The sequence below is a fragment of the Pseudorasbora parva genome, chromosome 3 (genome assembly GCF_024679245.1).
Source record: "Pseudorasbora parva isolate DD20220531a chromosome 3, ASM2467924v1, whole genome shotgun sequence".
NCBI lineage: Eukaryota > Metazoa > Chordata > Actinopteri > Cypriniformes > Gobionidae > Pseudorasbora > Pseudorasbora parva.
In genome coordinates, this window is record NC_090174.1 from 56293033 (window position 1) to 56312207 (window position 19175).

Genomic DNA, 19175 nt, shown 5'->3' on the forward strand with positions numbered 1-19175 from the left:
CCCCCAAAAATGAAAATGAACCTGTGATTTACTCTCCCTCAAATCAATAATGATTTTTGTCATAATCGTGCAGCCCAAGTCGTCTTTCAGACGAACACAATCAGAGATATATTAGAAAATGTTCTGGCTCTTCCAAGCTTTATAATGGCATTGACACTAGGTTAATAAAGGCCTTCTGAAGTCAAATATAGAGCATACAAGCTATATGCATTAGTCATTGTGCAGATTTTAGACGATTGCGATGAAACTATAAAAAGCTTTTTGGCAGCAAACACACCAGATGGTGCAAACAGGAATAAAAGGCACCCTATGTCCACGGTTAAACATACCGCTGGATCTTTAATGTTGTGTGCCTGTTTTGTTTTTGCTGGAGGTCCTAGACATCTTGTTCAGATACATGGTATCCATTCTAGAAAATACTAGCAGATAAAAAAATAAAAACCTGAAAGCCCTTTGCTAGAAATCTTATAATGGGCCGTGGTTGGATCTTCCATCAGGACAACGATCCAAAAGAAACATCCAGATCAACACACAAATGTGTCACTGAGCACAAAATGAAGCTTCGGCTATGACCCCTGACCTGAACCCTACAGAGAATGAGTGGAGTGAACTAAAGAGAAGATCTGTGAATCTGACGGATCTGGAGAGATTCAGTTTGGAGGAATGCTCTCTGATCTCTTGTCAAGTGTTCTCCAAACTCATCAGGCATTATAGGAGAAGACTCAGAGCTGTTATCTTGACTTGGCAAAAGGAGGTTGGAAAAAGTATTTAATAAAAGGGTGCCAATAATTATGGCCAACAAGTTTTGGTGAAAAGCATTTATTTCATAATGTGATTTACCCTCTGCTTTAAAATATTTTACTTCAATGAAAGGGTAGATTTTTTGTGAATCTTTTTAATAAAAGAGCAAAAGGATACACAATGAAGATACATTTTTACAGCCATATTTGATCATTTTTACCAAGGGTGCCCATAACTCTGACCACAACTGTAAATATTATAAGCGTCATTAAATAAGGGTTGAGCAACATTTTTTTCACTAAAGAATTTTTTTTAAAAATAAATAAAAATTGTATGACCTATTTTGTCCCCCATTTATGAAAAGTACATAATAAATTCAGTATTTCTGTAAAAGTGAAGCTTAACATTTGTTTTAAACATCAAATATATAACAAGCAAAAAAAAATTATTGATATCCATTGTAGTAAAAAGATTTGTATAAATCAGTAATCTGACCAGGGGTCAGGTCAGGAAGTAATCAAAATGATATATTTTTTTTTGTTTTAAATTGTGTTTTAAATCGTATGTGTTCCACATTCTATTAACAAGCTGTACAAATTATAAGCCTTAGCATAAACTTACTTTTATAGGGCCTATTTTGTACCCTTTTTATGGAAAGTACATAACTGTTGTATTTCTGTAAAAGTTAAGCTTAAAATGCCCTACATCTGTTTGAAAAGACATGAATTACTGCAACATTTCTTCCCCAGGGGGATTTTTTTTATTTCCAATAGATGGCAGTGCTCCTCAAACCAGCAGGTTTTTCAGGAGAATGACTGAGGAAGTGATTAGTTCTCTACAGACTAGGGCCAGATGCCAGAAACAGAAATAGTAAACATGAAAGTGAGAAGCAGACTGTAGATTGAAGCTGTCTGCCTCTGTAGTGTTCAGCGGCCTCCTGAGATCTGATCCGTGTGTTTATTCGTGTCTGACGCCAGACAGTTGTGAACGCGACCGGAGAAAAGAGCACCGAGAAGAAGATCATGTATAACAACAACAACAGTAGCAGCACACCATCGTCCTCCGCCTCGTCCGAGGCTGGAGATGGCAGGAGTACGCTGTTTAACCCGGGAGAGCCGCTCAGACAGCCGCGCACGTCTCCTCCAGTATCGGACGGCAGCACAGGTGAAGTGAAGTTCACTGCTAGCTGACATGCTAGTCCGCTAATAACCACCTTTGTGAAGTAGCTAATTGTGTCAGAACCTTTTGAAATTAATATAAATGCCGTCGTCTTTTTTTGTTTACTCCTCTTTGAGTTCGCCTCGGCTAAAAAAAAAGCAGAGCATGTGGCTTAATTAGCCTGGGGAGGAGTGACTTGAGTCGATGGCAGTTAATGCTAATCACTGTTTAGAAACATAATGATCGTGATTTGAGTTCTATGCAGATTGAAATATGTATTTTTTTTATTATGTGTGTGGTAATATATGTGTATGCATGCTTATTATATAGAGATGTAGACTAATGCCTTGGCGGAGCAAATATTCTTTTGTTACAATGCCAGTATGCCTGAAAATGGATTGCACCTGTTTGTGTAAATGTGCGAGGTTACTAATGCTTTTACAATGTAACGCTTCTTTTTACAATTTCAATACAGTTGCAGATAGATAGATGGATAGATTATTATGCTAGATGGTTGCATGGATGGATGTTCGACAAAGGTAGATGGATGGATGGGTGGGTGGGTGGATGGATAGATAGATGGATGATAGATAGATGGATGATAGATAGATGGATGATAGATAGATGGATGATAGATAGATGGATGATAGATAGATAGATAGATAGATGCATGATAGACTAGGGAGGGAGATAGATAGATAGATAGATAGATAGATAGATAGATAGATAGATAGATAGATAGATAGATAGATAGATAGCTAGCTAGCTGCTGGATGGGTGGATGGACAAGGTAGATGACAAATGTATAGATGGATGCACAGATAGATGGATGGATAGCTTAACAGATGGATGGATGGATGGATGGATGTAATTTATATTTGGTTGACTTGTGATCTTCTCTTCTGTTTAACTGATTTGTGATCTTTCTGGTTAAAATCTTGACACACTTGTAAACTTTGTTGTGTGATGAAGGTTATTGCCATCTTTGAAATAAAGCTGGTTAAACGGTCACCAGCAGTCAGGGGGCGAGACGGTTAATCTGAACAAATCTGTCATGTGACATGAGTGGAGAAGTCGTCTCGTCTTTGATGTTACTTTTCGGGTTTTCTTTTGCATCGACACTTGAAGTCATTCTTATTATGGTTTCCCATGTCTTAGCATTGTCATCAAGGTTAAGAAATAATGCAGATGGGAATTAGGTTGTGACTACAAATGTTAAATGGATTATTAAAGGTCTTCATTGCTTCATCTTCCAGATAGCAGAGTATCCCCTGTACTTTCAAATGTAGGACACAATAGCAGCAGTGCTGCAGATGCACTGGTGAAGAACTCCAAACTGTCTGCTGCCGCACCTGAGTTTGTCCCAGGATGTTATGCATCATTCCAGGTGAGTCTATGTGGCTTTTTATGTTGTTTTCTTTTTTTTTCACCTGTATGTTAGTCTAATATTCTCTCTCTTTAGGATGATGCGTATTCGGAAGAGTCTGAAGGATGCTACGCTGAGGCCTCACTGGCTGATTTAGTTCAGGATTTTGTAAGCCATCTGAACTCATCTCCGGGGTCCTTTGAGTCAGAAATTGAGTATATCACAGACACTCTGAACAGCTGGGTCACTACTGAGGAGATACTGCAGGAGCTCGTAGAGCTCATCTATGTACAGGTGTGCTTGTGATGAGTTTCTTATTATGGATCTGTGTGTTAACCTGTCAAAGTGCACATCCTAAAGGAATAGTTCACCTGAAAATTAATTTTTCAGCAGTATTTACTGACCCTCATGTTGTTCCATAATTATGACAGATTTTTCCGTTTTGAGTGAACTATCATTTTAAATCAAAATTGGGGTTGACGTCATATCAAACTTTTTGACTTTGTTACTGTACTAAATTATATAAATGCGTTTTCAAATCTATTCTTAACCTATTGCAGAACAAAATTAAAACAGTATGCTATAATAACGTATTTTCTGCATGAGAATATTGTTAAAAATGTGAATGTGTACAGTATGTATGTTTACAAATACAGTTGGGATCTTACTGTACAATTTAAAAAAAATTTTTAAAAAACTTTTTAATTTTTAACATTTATTAATTAACATTTTTTTCTGTTTTCAATTGTAATTTATTGTAAAACGTAATTTATTCCTGCTATCAAAGCTACATTTTCAGCATTATTACTCCAGTCTTCAGTGTCACATGATCCTTCAGAAATCATTCTAATATGAGGATTTACGGCTTAAGAAACATTTATGATTATTATCAATGTTGAAAACAGTTGTGTACAATGTTTACAAGTCAACTTCAAAATTCAGCATTGCATCATAAGAATAAATTACATTTTAAAATTTATTTTAAAAAATCTAATCCTAATTTAATCTAATAAATGCAGCCTTGGTGAGAACGAGGCTTCTTTTAAATGGCCAGTTCTTCGTGTGTTTTCGAAGCTTTCATTATGTTTACAGTGTGCAATATATCATGAGTTCATGTTTCGCGTGTAAAAAATTCGCATTTCGCTGAATGCGCGCTCTTCTCCACGTGGGAGAGCAACAACACCACGCCCCCTATTTTGCGTGTTCTTGTGGGCGGAGGGTTAGTCAACAAACGGTTCTAGTGACGTCATTACATCCCTGCACTTCCTGCTGTAGTCCAAACCGTTTGCTGTAGGCTTTGAAAGGGAACTTCTGTTAAACAAAATATCTCGTTTGACATTGAACTTTGAGCTTTATAATTTTACAGGTATTATTTATGCTCTAACAGCAACATTACACACTAACTAAAGTTTGAAAGATGGAATCGCGAAGAACGGGACCTTTAAAACATTAAAAAATGTTCAGATCCCAAACTTTCTAGCGGCAGTGTGTATGTATAATATGAAATCTAAATGATGACAGAAAGCTGCATGAACTTTACTCAAAATTGTTTAATTTAGTTTTGCATGCTCATTGTCTGTTCTGTTGAAAAAGCATGCATGCAACCTAAGATGGCCTCTGTAACACCTTGGGTATTTTTATATTATAGATAATCAGTTCATACATTTTGTAATGGGTAAATCTCAAATCATGCATCAGTGCTGTATTTCTTTTCCACAGTCCACGTCTATCCCTAACTTCGCCTACACTGGTGCGCGGCTCTGTAACCATCTGTCTCATCGCATCCGTCTCACTCCACCCAGCGGTAACTTCCGACAGCTGCTGCTGCAGAGGTAAACCATCAAAAAAGCCTCTTTTAAATGGTAACCCTCTAACGGTTAAAAAACAAAACTGCATGGATTTTGCATATAAACATTGTTTTGGTTGCGCTTTGGCTCTGCCTGACTGTGCAGATGAATATGGTTATCCTACTGCTCTTAAAACCTTCACTACTAGGCAAAAGAGAAATAATCAGTTTGGAAAGAATCTCAAGCTGACTAGCTGAAGACATGACTGTGTCTTTACCCATTAATAAACACGGTACTTCCTTTGCTTTCAGTTTTGTACGTTTAATTTATCCTTATTTAAACTCCATTCTGTGGTGTCTGTGTAGGTGTCAAACTGAGTATGAACAGAGGGAGCAGGCCGTGAGAGGAGATCCAGAGACCCAGAAAAAGTTTCACTCATATGTGCTGTTTCTGGGGGAGCTTTACCTTAACCTGGAGGTCAGTTCATGACACACACAAACACATATAGACTGGGTCGCCGTTAGGAGCTCAGTGAATTCAAGCGTTGTACTGTAATAGGTTGCAAATTGGGAACAACAGTAACTCAGCCACTAAGTGGTAGGCCACGTAAAATCACAAAGTGGGGTCAGCGCATGCTGAGGATCACAGTGCGCAGAAGTCGCCAACTTCATGTGGCCTTCAGATTAGCTCAAAAACAGTGCGTAGAGAGCTTCATTGAATGGGTTTCCATGGCCGAGCAGCTCATCCAAGCCTTACATCACCAAGTGCAATGCAAAGATGACTATAGATACTGTATATCTCGGTTTATTTATTTTGTATATATCAGTCTAAAAGTCTGTCCTCACTTATAAGTTGCTTTGGATAAGAGCATCTGCTAAATTATTAAATGTAGATAATGTACAGTATATATTTTTTTATATTTAAATATAGCTCACTTGAGGATTTATTTAGTACGATTTTACGAGAACTTTTTAAAATGATCATATTTTAGTGTTAAAAATCTTGTATTAATTGCTGTATTTTTTCTGTTTCCTTGGTTTAAATTTGTATTGTATATATGTAATTCTTATATTTTTGTAATTAATTTTTTGCCATGAGATTAAATAAAACTATACTGATACTATTAATTTAAATTACTTAATTGTTTTAATTTCAGTTGAGTTCAGATAAAACCAGATATTCAGATATTTATTGTGCTTCAATTTATTTCAGTTAAACTTATTTCACATTTTCAGATATTTTTTTCCCTTGTATTAATTTTTTGTTTTTTTCAGTTGACAATTTTTTAAAATAGTTTTAGTTTAGTTAAATGTAGTTATTTTAACTAACCCTGGTACAATCAGCTGCTCATCATTACTAAATAAACCTCGACTGAGCTTGACCTGCTACGTCTGAGACAATTATGTAATGCTAAAGGCTAAACCAATTAAAACCCTTTGTCTTTTCCTTTGCAAAACCTAGTACATAAAACCTCCCATATATGCTTGAATTCATATGTCAGATTTTGTAATGTTTATGTTATAGTTAAAAATGCAAAAAGCTATCAGATTTATAGCTTGTCATTCAACTGTAGCTGTGCATTTATTCTATTTCCCAAATATATGACTTATTACAATTATTTCCCAAATATATGACTTATTACAGTTTCAATTCTTTAATGTTTTTCAGGTGAAAAGTGGGAAAGGCACACCAGAACGAGCTAATATCTTACTGGGAGCACTAAAGAATCTTTTAAACACATTATTTTCTCACCCAGATGACCCAAATCTAATGTGTGCTGTTAAATTACTCAAGGTTTGAAATATTCCTGTTCTTATACACTGCAGTAAATGCAAGACATAGTAGTTTTTCAGAGCAAATACTCTGCAGGAGTAATCAAGTGACCTCACGACCTTACTAAAGATCGTTAGTGACAGTAATCCTGATGTAAACAAACACTTTGAAATTGCTAGAGACAACTTAAAACACTGAAATGGAATAAATCCTTTAATTAAATCAATCTGCAGATAATAATGCACTACTATGCTTTTGGCGCTGACTTGCATTGTTTTACTGTACTGATCTGACAAGCTGAGCGGATCCATTCTGGATGACACATGGAAGGAGAAAGGGCAGTCAGACATGAAGGAGATCATCAAGAAGATTGAAGAAATTTTGTTGGACGCCAAATGCAGCCGGTGAGTGAGTCGGCCAACGGTAGATTGTTTAGTATATAGAGTAGTGGCCAAAAATGATGTCTAGCTAAGGAGAATCGACATATTAACCCTTTATTTAAATAATAATGATTTATTAAAGGGTTCCTTGTTTATGATTTCACTTTTTTAAGTTTAGTTAGTGCAATGTTGCTGTTTGAGCATAAACCACATCAAGTTCAATGCAAAGGGAGATTTTTTAGGACTACAAACGGCTGGTAGGGACTACAGTGAGCTTCTCCATGAGTTGGTGACATCACAAACCTTACAGTTTACATAAACCCTGCCCCTGGGAACACACAACAAAGGGGGTGAGGCCATGTTGGGCTGCTTTAGAAAAGAGGAAGAGTTTTTGTAGCACATTTAGGAGTCTGCTCAAGCTGTCTCATCCGTCTTTTCACCTTTATTGCAATACAGTACGTAACACAAGTGCAATAGCATGTCATAAAAGCAAGATGACAATATAGGTTATAAACGTAATTAAAATAACGCAAGCTCTTGAAGCTCCGCCTTCTTCTAGAATTTTTTTTACTAACCCTCAAAAAGTGACAATTTTAACATGAAAATTATCTATGGGATATTTTGAGTTAAAACTTCACATACATACTCTGGGGCCATCAGAGACGTGTAAAATCTTGTAAAAAGGGGCAAAATCGGACCCCTTGAATGGGTTTTGTAAGCATATTGCGTAGTTGTCAATTGTTTTCTTTGTGATTGCATTGAAACAAGCCCAATTGTCCAGACATTGTACTGTCATACAAAGAAATTATGAATACTTGCAAAACCAAGAGAGAACCAATGAAATATTGATAAACCTGATATTTTTATGTTGTGATTGAACTAGGGTCATTGAAAACAAATATCCCCTCCAGACATCACTTTTGGTCTCTACTCTGTATGTGGTTTTGAGCTTTATGAGCATCACTGTCTGCACTCCCACTGGTAATCACTGTATATTTGCTTAAAAGCACAACTTTGGTTATTGTTGCTCATGACACTAGAAACTGTCAACATCCAGTTGCTTTATTTCTGCATATGACTGTCAGTGTGAGTTGCCTTTATATTGATGTGAGTAATTCAATTGCATTATTGAGATGTCTATTGTATCTGCTTTTGTAGAGATGTCAGACAGATGCTATTGAAACTGGTGGAGTTACAGTCCAGTAACTGGGGCCGAGTTCACACAGCCGCTGTGTCCAGTGATGCTACACCTGACAATGACCCCAACTACTTTATGGTGCGTGTGTGCAGAAGAAATTAAATTAATCTAGATGCACATAATGAGGTTTTGGAGTAAAATATGCAATCTGTGACCGTCTCTTCTGCTCACCAAGGCTGCATTTGTTTGATCAAATCTACAGTGAAAACAATGATATTTTGAAATATTATTACAATTTAACATATTAGTTTTTCTATTTTAATATATTTTGAAATGTAATTTATTTATGTGATTAAAAAAAAAGCTTAATTTCAGCTGCAATGATCAGTTGAATGCATGCTTGTTGAATAAAAGTATTGAAGGGGTAGTTCAAGCAAAAAGGTAAATTCTGTCATTAATTTTTCACCCTCATGTGGTTCCAAACCTGTAAGACCGTGGTTCATTTTTGAAAGAAAAATTAAGAGATTTTTGGTCGAATTCAAGAGCTTTCTGTGCCCATGTAGACGACAACACAACGGCCACTTTCAAGGTCCAGAAAGTTGTCAGAATAGTCCATGTGACTGAGTGACTCCAGTGGTTCAAGGTTAATGTTATGAAGTGATGAGAATACTTTAGTGCTTAAAAAAAAAACAATAATAACAATTTCTTCTCTTCCCTGCCACTCTTATGCTATTTACTTTGTTCGATTATTCACAGTGCAGCGCTTCTGAGTTCTACGCCAGAAAGGCGGCTCACTATTGGCTGAGCACCGCATACATGTGTTGTGGTGCTTACATGAATCGCGTAAGAGAGATTGTTGAATAGTAGATTTTTTTTTTTTTTTTTGCAATTTTTTTTTTCTGTTGCTTCATAACATCAAGGCTGAACCACTGGAGTCACATGGACTATTTTAACAATGCCTTTACTATCTTTCTGGACTTTGAAAGTAGTCGCTGTGTTGATTTCTATGGAGGGATCAGAAAGCTCACAGATTTCATCAAAAATATCTTAATTTGTGTTCTGAAGATGGTCTTATGGGTTTGGAACGAGGGTGAGGAATTAATGACAGAATTTTCATTTTTGAGTGAACTAACCCTTTAATTTCTTTTTTTTAAAAAGTCATCTGTGACAGTATCTTAGTCTTACTGTGTTTCACTAATGTTCCTCAGAATGAGCCAACCTTCTACACAGCTGATGGGACGCCTTTCACAGCAGCAGATCCTGGTGAGTATTGGCAGTCTTTAGTCTTAGTAATATGACACATGTACAATGACAGTGACGTCCTCATGCTTTTATTAAGTGGATGAATATCACACAACTTTTCAACTGAAAATGTTCAAAAATAGTTTAAAATCTAAAAATATATTTTGCAGAAAATCTAGCCTATTTTAGGAAAATTTTGACTTGAATTATTTTAATTTTTGAATATATATATTTCCACAAATAAAAAAGGGAAAAAAGTTGTAGATTAATAATAATTATTTATTTTGTTGATGTGATAATTTCTTAGTTTGTTTTTGTATACTTCATTACACAAAATATAAGTCAATTTTGTTTTTAAAAATATAAAAAATAAAAAATAAATAAGAATAAGTTTCTTATGCTCACCAAGGCTGCATTTATTTTATAAAAATAAACAGAATTTAAAAAATATATATTATTACAATTTAATATAACTCTTTTCTATTTGAATATATTTTAAAATTAAATGTATTCCTGTGATGTAAAGTGGAATTTTTAGCAACCATTATCAGTTTAATGTATCCTAAATACTTTTATAAAAAGCTTTTTTATTTGCATTATGATGAGAAATGTTTCAATTGCTATGAAATATGTTGTGGTATATTCAAATGTCACAATGCGCATACAGGCTTAATTTTCTCGAAGTGATGTATAATTTATATATACTCACCTAAAGGGTCCTGCACACTGTGCGATTTTTCAAAATCCTTTGTGAATGTCCCTTGTCAGACTGTACGAACATGATCGCCATGTCACACTGTAAGATCTCAGTTGACATTAATGTCAGACTGCACGATAGGGAAGGCGCGTTAAAAACGGACGCGCGCAAGAACACTCGTCCGGAGTTTTATATCATCAATGAATGACGCGTTCAGTGACAGTGAGCGGCATTACACGCGGGACTGAAATGCTGGCTACAAAGAAATCTCTAGCGCTCGTTTTGGTCTTAGTTTGTCTTGAAAAATGGAGATATTTGACTGTCGTCGTAGGAGAAGTCACACTGCAGGATTGTGTGCCAAATCTTCTGACACTGCCAGAATTTCGTCTGAGGTAAAATTTGATCACAGCGCTCATTAATCGGCTGCCGGTGAACATGTCAAACTAACGACCAAAGACGTCAGATTTTAGCCTAGGATCAGAGGAATCTTTTAGGATTTGCTAAATTTGTCCCAGACAGCCAAATCGTGGCCCAAATCGCACAGTGTGCACCCGGCTTAAGGATTATTAGGAACACCTGTTCAATTTCTCATTAATGCAATTATCTAATCAATCACATGGCAGTTGCGTCAATGCATTTAGGGGTGTGTTCCTGGTCAAGCTAATCTCCTGAACTCCAAACTGAATGTCAGAATGGGAAAGAAAGGTGATTTAAGTAATTTTGAGCATGGAATGGTTGTTGGTGCCAGACGGGCCGGTCTGAGTATTTCACAATCTGCTCAGTTACTGGGATTTTAAATGGTTACTGGTGCAACCATTTCTAGGGTTTACAAAGAATGGTGTGAAAAGGGAAACGCATCCAGTATGCGGCAGTCCTGTGGGCGAAAATGCCTTGATGCTCGAGGTCAGAGGAGAATGGGCCGACTGATTCAAGCGGATAGAAGAGCAACTTTGACTGAAATAACCACTCGTTACAACCGAGGTATGCAGCCAAGCATTTGTGAAGCCACAACACGCACAACCTTGAGGCTGATGGGCTACAACAGCAGAAGACCCCACCGGGTACCACTCATCTCCACTACAAACAGGAAAAAGAGGCTACAATTTGCACAAGCTCACCAAAATTGGACAGTTGAAGACTGGGAAAATGTTGCCTGGTCTGATGAGTCTCGATTTCTGTTGAGACATTCAGATGGTAGAGTCAGAATTTGGCGTAAACAGAATGAGAACATGGATCCATCATGCCTTGTTACCACTGTGCAGGCTGGTGGTGGTGGTGTAATGGTGTGGCGGATGTTTTCTTGGCACACTTTAGGCCCCTTAGTGCCAATTGGGCATCGTTTAAATGCCACGGCCTACCTGAGCATTGTTCCTGACCATGTCCATCCCTTTACGACCACCATGTACTCATCCTCTGATGGCTACTTCCAGCAGGATAATGCACCATGTCACAAAGCTCAAATCATTTCAAATTGGTTTCTTGAACATGACAATGAGTTCACTGTACTAAAATGGCCGCCAAACGGCCATAGCTGTTTTAGTACAGCTAGTATGGCTGTACTAAAAAATGTAATATTTAAAAATATATATATATTTTAGACAGGTAGGCCACAGTCACCTGTCAGCCATCTTTGGGATGTGGTGGAACGGGAGCTTTGTGCCCTGGATGTGCATCCCACAAATCTCCATCAACTGCAAGATGCTATCCTATCAATATGGGCCAACATTTCTAAAGAATGCTTTCAGCACCTTGTTGAATCAATGCCACGTAGAATTAAGGCAGTTCTGGAGGAGAAAGCGGGTCAAACACAGTATTAGTATGGTGTTCCTAATAATCCTTTAAGTGAGTGTGTGATATATATATATATATATATATATATATATATATATATATATATATATGCGTATTACGTTATATATATTAAAATAAAAAAATGATTTGTCTTGGACAGGTTTCTACAAATATTTTCATATTCAATGCAATTCACATGTATTTGTGCAACACTTTTCGCATACATATCTTTTTAAAGCAGCATTACAGAAAATGCATGTTTCTATGTTACAATTAAAGGGTTACTTCAGCGATTAGCATGGCTTTGTATCAGTAGAAACCCTGGAGTATATTCAAATGATCGTGCTCCCCCCCTCATATCCCCCTGAGACAAGAGATTTATGCATTTTATTTCTGGAAAAATTCCTCTCGTGACACAAATTGACGATATTTGCGTCACGAGAGGAATGATTGCCCAGAGGCTAAAGACTACAGCCAGCAGAGGGAGCCATTTCCGAATGTTTTCAACTCGTGCATAGGGAATGGAGATCACACTTACAGCACAGCTCAGCTACAGGCATTAATTTAAACGGATGCTAAGCAATGTGAGTGTTTTAACTTCTCAAATTAATTTCTATGAAAGTTAAGCTTCCAAAGGCATGAACTGAAAACGCGTTGTGAATGTATGCCGCGAATGTGGTCGCGATTACCTCAGCTCTCATCACGAGAGCTCATCAACTCATTTATGACGTTAAATGTAATCTGAGTCTGCTGTGAGACTCACGCGGCAACTCGATCATTATATTGAACAGACACGTTCAGTATTTAATTGTAGGAACTCAGTCTCTGTAATCCAGGCCTCTCATGGCCTCACAGCGCAGCGAAGCATTCTGGGAATTGTAGTCTTTCATCCACATGAGACAACAATACATTTTCTGTCTTTTCTCAGTCTAGAAAGCACCACATTAAAAAATAATTTCACATTTCTACTACATTTATGACCCAGTTTAAATACAGATTCATCTTCCCAGCGCTGAAGTACCCCTTTAAGAGTAATCTGTTATCAGTGGTGATTGTCAAAAGAATGTCAATTTGGCAGAAATGTACAGTTCCAAGATAATACAAATCTTGCAGTTGGCTAGCGTCATGCATTCATTTAAAGCAGAAACAATGAGCATGCTAAAGTGTAATTTGTCCTTCTTCTTTTTTTTCACCACAGAATACTCAGACAAATATCAGGAGATTCTAGACAGAGAAGACTACTTCCCTGATGCATATGAAGAGAATGGAAATGAATCGTGAGTAGATGTTTATAAAATTGTGTGTAGAATATCTAGTATGTATGTCTGTTTACTGCACAACTTGGTAATAAAGTAAATCTGAGAGGATAGTGAGGCCAGCATTTATTGAGGCCTAGTGTTATTTTAGTATCATTTGAGATTTAAAACAAACAAAAAAGGTTCATTATAGTTTTTATTTATTTCATTTATTTTAGTCAAATTAAACTAATTGAAAATGAGAGATGTTACTCTGGCAACTAGGAGAAATAATTTTATTTAAAGTAACAAAAGTTGTATTGGTTTTAGTTATAACTATAATAACCCTGGTGTGACCATCCCCTCTGCTCAAACTCCAGTAATTGTCCTTATCACAATGACTCTGGGTGGAGTCAAAGAGCTCATTTTTAGTGAAGTCAGCAGTCCAGGGAGAGAGGGGGCTTAGCAAGACCTGCCAGTCTTATTCAGCGTAGTCTTCATCCCATTGGATGGGCCATGAACAGATGTACCTTTTGGGACAAGTCTCTCACATCCCCATGTATTCGGTGCCCATGCAGGAGACATTATGACAAAAAATACTTAATATAATAACATATATATAAACCATAATCAAAAATTAATAGTTCATGGCGCAGTAATCCAACCTTATATTGAGATTAAGACAACTTTAGTCGGCATTAAGGATGCTCATAATTAACTGTTAACCTACGGTTAGAATTTTGACCAATTTATATGATCAGTTAATCGATTTAAAGTGCTTTTTGAAAACGTTTGCTGCGTGGTTTAAAAATACGCTATACATTGGGTTTCTGAGAGAGAAGAAAAAGCATAATTTGCTTAGAAGTCATTATCTACGCTGTGTAACTTTTTTTGTTTATTCTTAGCTAAAAACTAAAAGCTAAAAAAATATATGTGCTCATTAATGTATATTTACTTCTTTCAAGTAATAAAGTATTCTCGTCAGTTTATAATATGCCATTGAAAATACATACGGGTGAGGGGTTCGGATGGCGGTCGCCATGTTGCTCCTCCATCTTGAAAGTACATTAGCCAAAGAGGGACATACCCGTAAATTCAAGCTTTGCCTTTGGCGTTTTAACACTCGATGGCACCGTGTCGAATGTGAAGAGGGGGATTGCCATGTTAATCTTGGACTAAATCGGCCACCGTAGGAGTTAAAACGAAATCAGAATTGAGAGGAACAGAAACTATTATTCACTGAATGGCCATATACCTTTACACCGCTAGATGGGGGAAAATATCACACAGTGCAGCTTTAATGTAAAAAAACGCTAAATAAAGCAAAATATTTAGGAATATTATAAACACATTGTAGCTATAAGCTATTTTAGTTTCCCTCACGCCACAATAAATCCTCTCAATTTAATGATAATCAGGTCTGAACAAGAATAAAAAATAAAAGTAGCTAGCCTACATAAATCAAGCCAAAATTAATTAATTTAAAGCGAAACAGAAATGGCATGGTGATTAGCTGATGAACAGCCTGTCTGAGTTTAAATGCAAGTTTCAATAAATCGATTACTCTCTATTTTTTGTCTCTTGTTCCGGTTTCTTCTTTTGGCATTTTGAAGCAGTACTTATAACCCAGTTTCAAAATTGGAATACTTGTAATGTTTCGCATCCTGAGGAGGGTGGAGCTGAGACACGAGGAAAGAAGGCGAGAATGCTCAAATAAAAATTGAAGCACCCAAGATGTCATTTATAATAAATTTTGCAATATTCCATCAAATTTAAGAATGGTTGGTGACTTTAAAGCAACACTGTGTAACTTTTTTAGGTTATCCTTAGCTAAAAACACTTAGTTCTTTCAAAAAAATATGTGCTCATTAATGTATATTTACCCCTTTCAAGTAATAAAGTATTCTCGTAAGTTTATAATATGCCATTGAAAATACATACGGGTGAGGGGTTCGGATGGCGGTCGCCATGTTGGCCCTCCATCTTGAAAGTACATTAGCCAAAGAGGGACATACCCGTAAATTCAAGCTTCGCATTTTAACAATCTGCCACCGTAGGAGTTAAAATGAAATCGGAATTGAGAGGAACTGAAACTAAAATTACTGGATGGTCATATACCTTTACACCGCTAGATGGGGGAAAATATCACAGTATAGCTTTAAGAAAGAGGCCATGTAAATACATAAGCTTTCACTGTACCTTCTGTTTCAGCTTCAATGACGACGATGACGATGAAATGGATCCAGAGATCGAGGAGGCGTTCGAGAAGTTTTGCATGGAGTCGGACGCAAGAAGAAAGAAATGAGCGATTGTGAGGTTGTCATGTTAACACGTTACCCGACCAGCTGGAATGTTTCAGAGTGGGCGGAACCAAGAACGTTTTGGTTGATTTTCGTTTCATTTCTCAACAAGCTCTTCTTGGCTACAGTGTCACTGGAATTATGGCTGGGATAACTGTTTAGTTGAAATGCAGTATAATTTGCAAGTCCATCAGGCCATCAAATTGTCAGTAGCCATTGGTTTGGCATTTGGGTTGTTAGATTTATTTTATGCGTGTTCTGATTTATCAAACATCCCAACAACAAAAAAAGTTTGCCGTGAGATTTTAATATGAGCTGGAGAGTTGCATCATCAAGTGTACGTGTGGTTTGTTTGCAAACTAACTGCTCCGTAAATGTTGGAGGAATGAGGCGGGACACATCAGTTTGGGTTTTGCTCCTCAAGGATTTGCCATTTACAGTTACAGAGCACAGGAAGTAAGACGTTTTAAGAACCAAATTCTATTGTTCTTCCTTTCTCTGTTTCTCCTTGAAACATTTTTAGAGTTTTACTTTCAATTTATGCACATGTTTGAGGAAAAGAGGAGCCCCAACAAAACGTTTGTTTTTTGGAATGCAGGGATACATTTTCCACATATGTTAAGTGTGTCAAATCAGATCGCGAGGAAAATCTCAGTCCAGGTTTGGGGCTTTACACAGATTCATCTGCCACTGTGATTTACAGATGTTTTCTCATCACCAACATCTCATGGATCCCAGATAAAGGAATGTTTATTTTAATATAGCTGTAAATATTATTTGCTGCATTGTTTGCCTGCAATAAATCTTTATTAATAAACCCTCTCTTCGTGTTTCTGTTGGTCAGACCTGAGCGTTTTTTGATAGTCCTGTTTTTCCCCCTCAGTTAATGGACTGTTATATGAGATGCTGTCCAACTTGTTGTGCAGTATATTAACTCTTTCACACATGGCATCCCAGGTTAAATCCCCAGTTGAACTAAAGGTATATTTTAGGCTAATTTAATATACAATATCGCATTAACTGACCATTCGTTTGACTCTTGTGAAACTGGTGATTGACAACTAAATTGTGATTCACAAAACAAAAATAAAACGTTTAAATGGTACTTTTGATATTCAGTTAACATTTTTATATGCAAACATTTATTTATATGCAATTAATAGTAATAAAATGGGTGAATATTTTACTTTAAAATAATAAAAAAGATGGCAAATTATGTACAGCTCTGGAAAACCATTAAGAGATCACTTAACAACATTGAGAAATCAAATTTCTCTTAATTTTTTCCAGAGCTGTATGTATTTCTAAATCAAATCAGCTCAGGTTGTATCTTTGCCGCAAGGGGGCGACAACAGATCGCTATATGGAGTGATTTTTGTGCCATAATTAAACAAACAAATCCAGCATTTTGCAAACAAACACGATCTGCTTTGCAAAGGAAAACTTAACTTGCAAACAAACAGAAAGCAATGTGCAAATACAAAGAGCAGTTTGAGCGAAAACGCAGAGGAGTAACAAATATATGTATTGTGTTTTGCAAATAAATGAGTGAGCATGCATATTTCACAAATAAATACAAACCATCCTACAAATTGCATGTAACCTTTGAACAAATACCAAATCTAGTCCACATAAATGCATACATGTTTGTTACTATCACTCAGCTTAATTTTCTCACAAATGCAGTTCAGGCTGATTTTCTCACAAATGCAGTTCAGGCTGATTTTCTCACAAATGCAGTTCAGGCTGATTTTCTCACAAATGCAGTTCAGGCTGATTTTCTCACAAATGCAGTTCGAGCAGATTTTCTCACAAATGCAGTTCAGGCTGATTTTCTCACAAATGCAGTTCAGGCTGATTTTCTCACAAATGCAGTTCGAGCAGATTTTCTCACAAATGCAGTTCAGGCTGATTTTCTCACAAATGCAGTTCAGGCTGATTTTCTCACAAATGTAGTTGAGCAACTTCCTCTACCAGAACAGCAGATGGCGCTTTGGGTCAATTTACGATTTTCAAACACGTTTCTTTTCAGACGAAAATGAGCGAGGAACCGGATGCAGTATTTCTGTCTTACTGTATCTGTTATTAATCATTTTGAGACTTTCACTTTGTCACCCTATTTCATAAAAACAAAACAAAAAAACATAAAAATATATAGATATTATTGTGACCATCAAGTGCAAAATCAGTAGTGACATTATGGCTGAAAACATTTTTGCTAGGGCTAGTTTTTTTTCATTAAAATGCTTGCATCCATCCTCCATATCATTTATCCACTGTAGTGTAACGGGATATAAAAAAGTATTTACTTTTATGTAATTTGTACATTTGATGATACAATTCAAATGAGAACATTCAAAATAGTGTAAGGGTGTATCGTGTCACAATATATTGCAATACAAAAATGCAACAATATGTATTGTGGATTAAAGTTTAGACCGATTTAGTTTTGTATATGTTACTGTCACATTAAATATGGTAAATCCTGATAAAATAAAATATATTTTAAGCAGAGTAGGCTATATATTATAAGCAGAATGGTTAATATTTGTTTTTCTGCTGTCACCATTTCCCTGTGTATGGGGGAGAAGGACCAAGCCCAGCCAACTATAGTTCACCTCTGATGCAATATCAAATTTAGCACTTTAATGAACACTGTTAAAACTATACCATTTTAAATATTTTTGTTCAAAGTATTGTGGGTGTATTGCACTGCAGGGTCGTAACCACCATAGACATTGAAGGGGAAAAATCCCCCCCCCCCCAATAATTAGAAAGGGCCAAATTGACCCCCCCAGAGGCTCTGTATGTTGTTGTTGGGATGTCAAAAAAGTTTAAAAGTAACATTTTAGTCTGTTTTGCCTCAGGTCTAACTGCGGTTGTCAATGTCAAAATGATTAAGATGGCCAATCAAATCAAAGTAGGCGGGGTATGCGTTCTCTTTTGGCTTGTGCATACAGCCTTCACACACAGACGAGCCAATCTATCGCTTAATGCCGTTGCGGAGAGAGACACTCCATTTCCTGTGTCCCTGCTCTTAATATACAATCATTGAATATCTTTGATTTTAATGAAGAAGAAGAAAAAAAAAATACATAAGAGCGGATTAGAACCAGAAACCTTTGACACGGTTAACATAAATGCTACCACCAGACCAGCAAGGTATACAGATGTATATAAGCCGCTCGATGTATTTATTCACTAAGGCGAAGAATCTCGGGACTAATAATATATTTAACACAAATTAATGCAAATATTGTTTGTGAATAGTCCCAAAGGGCTTATCTCCTCCCCCCCAAAAATGAGTGAATTATTACATGCCTGAAATCTGCTGTTTTGGAAGAGAATTGCATTTGTGAGAAAATCAGCGCGAACTGCATTTGTGAGAATCAGCGCAAAGTGCATTTGTGAGAAAATCAGCGCGAAATGCATTTGTGAGAAAATCTGCACAAACTGCATTTGTGAGAAAATCAGCGCGAAATGCATTTGTGAGAAAATCAGCGCAAACTGCATTTGTGAGAAAATCAGCACAAACTGCATTTGTGAGAAAATCAGCGCGAACTGCAT

At 36.6% G+C, this 19175-nt stretch overlaps 1 protein-coding gene across 1 annotated transcript; it reads left to right on the forward strand.

Moving 5' to 3' along the window:
- The first annotated feature begins 1534 nt into the window (after positions 1-1534).
- paip1 (poly(A) binding protein interacting protein 1) lies at positions 1535-16426 on the forward strand. Its single transcript, XM_067439576.1, has 11 exons — positions 1535-1905; positions 3156-3286; positions 3362-3559; positions 4985-5097; positions 5418-5529; positions 6721-6846; positions 7123-7229; positions 8364-8481; positions 9552-9606; positions 13272-13350; positions 15520-16426. Exons 1-11 carry the CDS (start codon positions 1764-1766, stop codon positions 15611-15613), a joined length of 1275 nt encoding a protein of 424 aa, XP_067295677.1. The 5' UTR covers positions 1535-1763; the 3' UTR covers positions 15614-16426.
- The last annotated feature ends 2749 nt before the right edge of the window (positions 16427-19175 follow it).

What these genes read in the sequence shown, in the direction of transcription:
- paip1 (XM_067439576.1), top strand. Translation starts at nt 1,764, where the DNA reads ATGTATAACAACAACAACAGTAGCAGCACACCATCGTCCTCCGCCTCG. An exon ending in AGTATCGGACGGCAGCACAG is followed by an intron (nt 1,906 to 3,155) that starts GTGAAGTGAAGT and finishes TTCATCTTCCAG; the next exon opens with ATAGCAGAGTATCCCCTGTA. An exon ending in ATGACCCCAACTACTTTATG is followed by an intron (nt 8,482 to 9,551) that starts GTGCGTGTGTGC and finishes AATGTTCCTCAG; the next exon opens with AATGAGCCAACCTTCTACAC.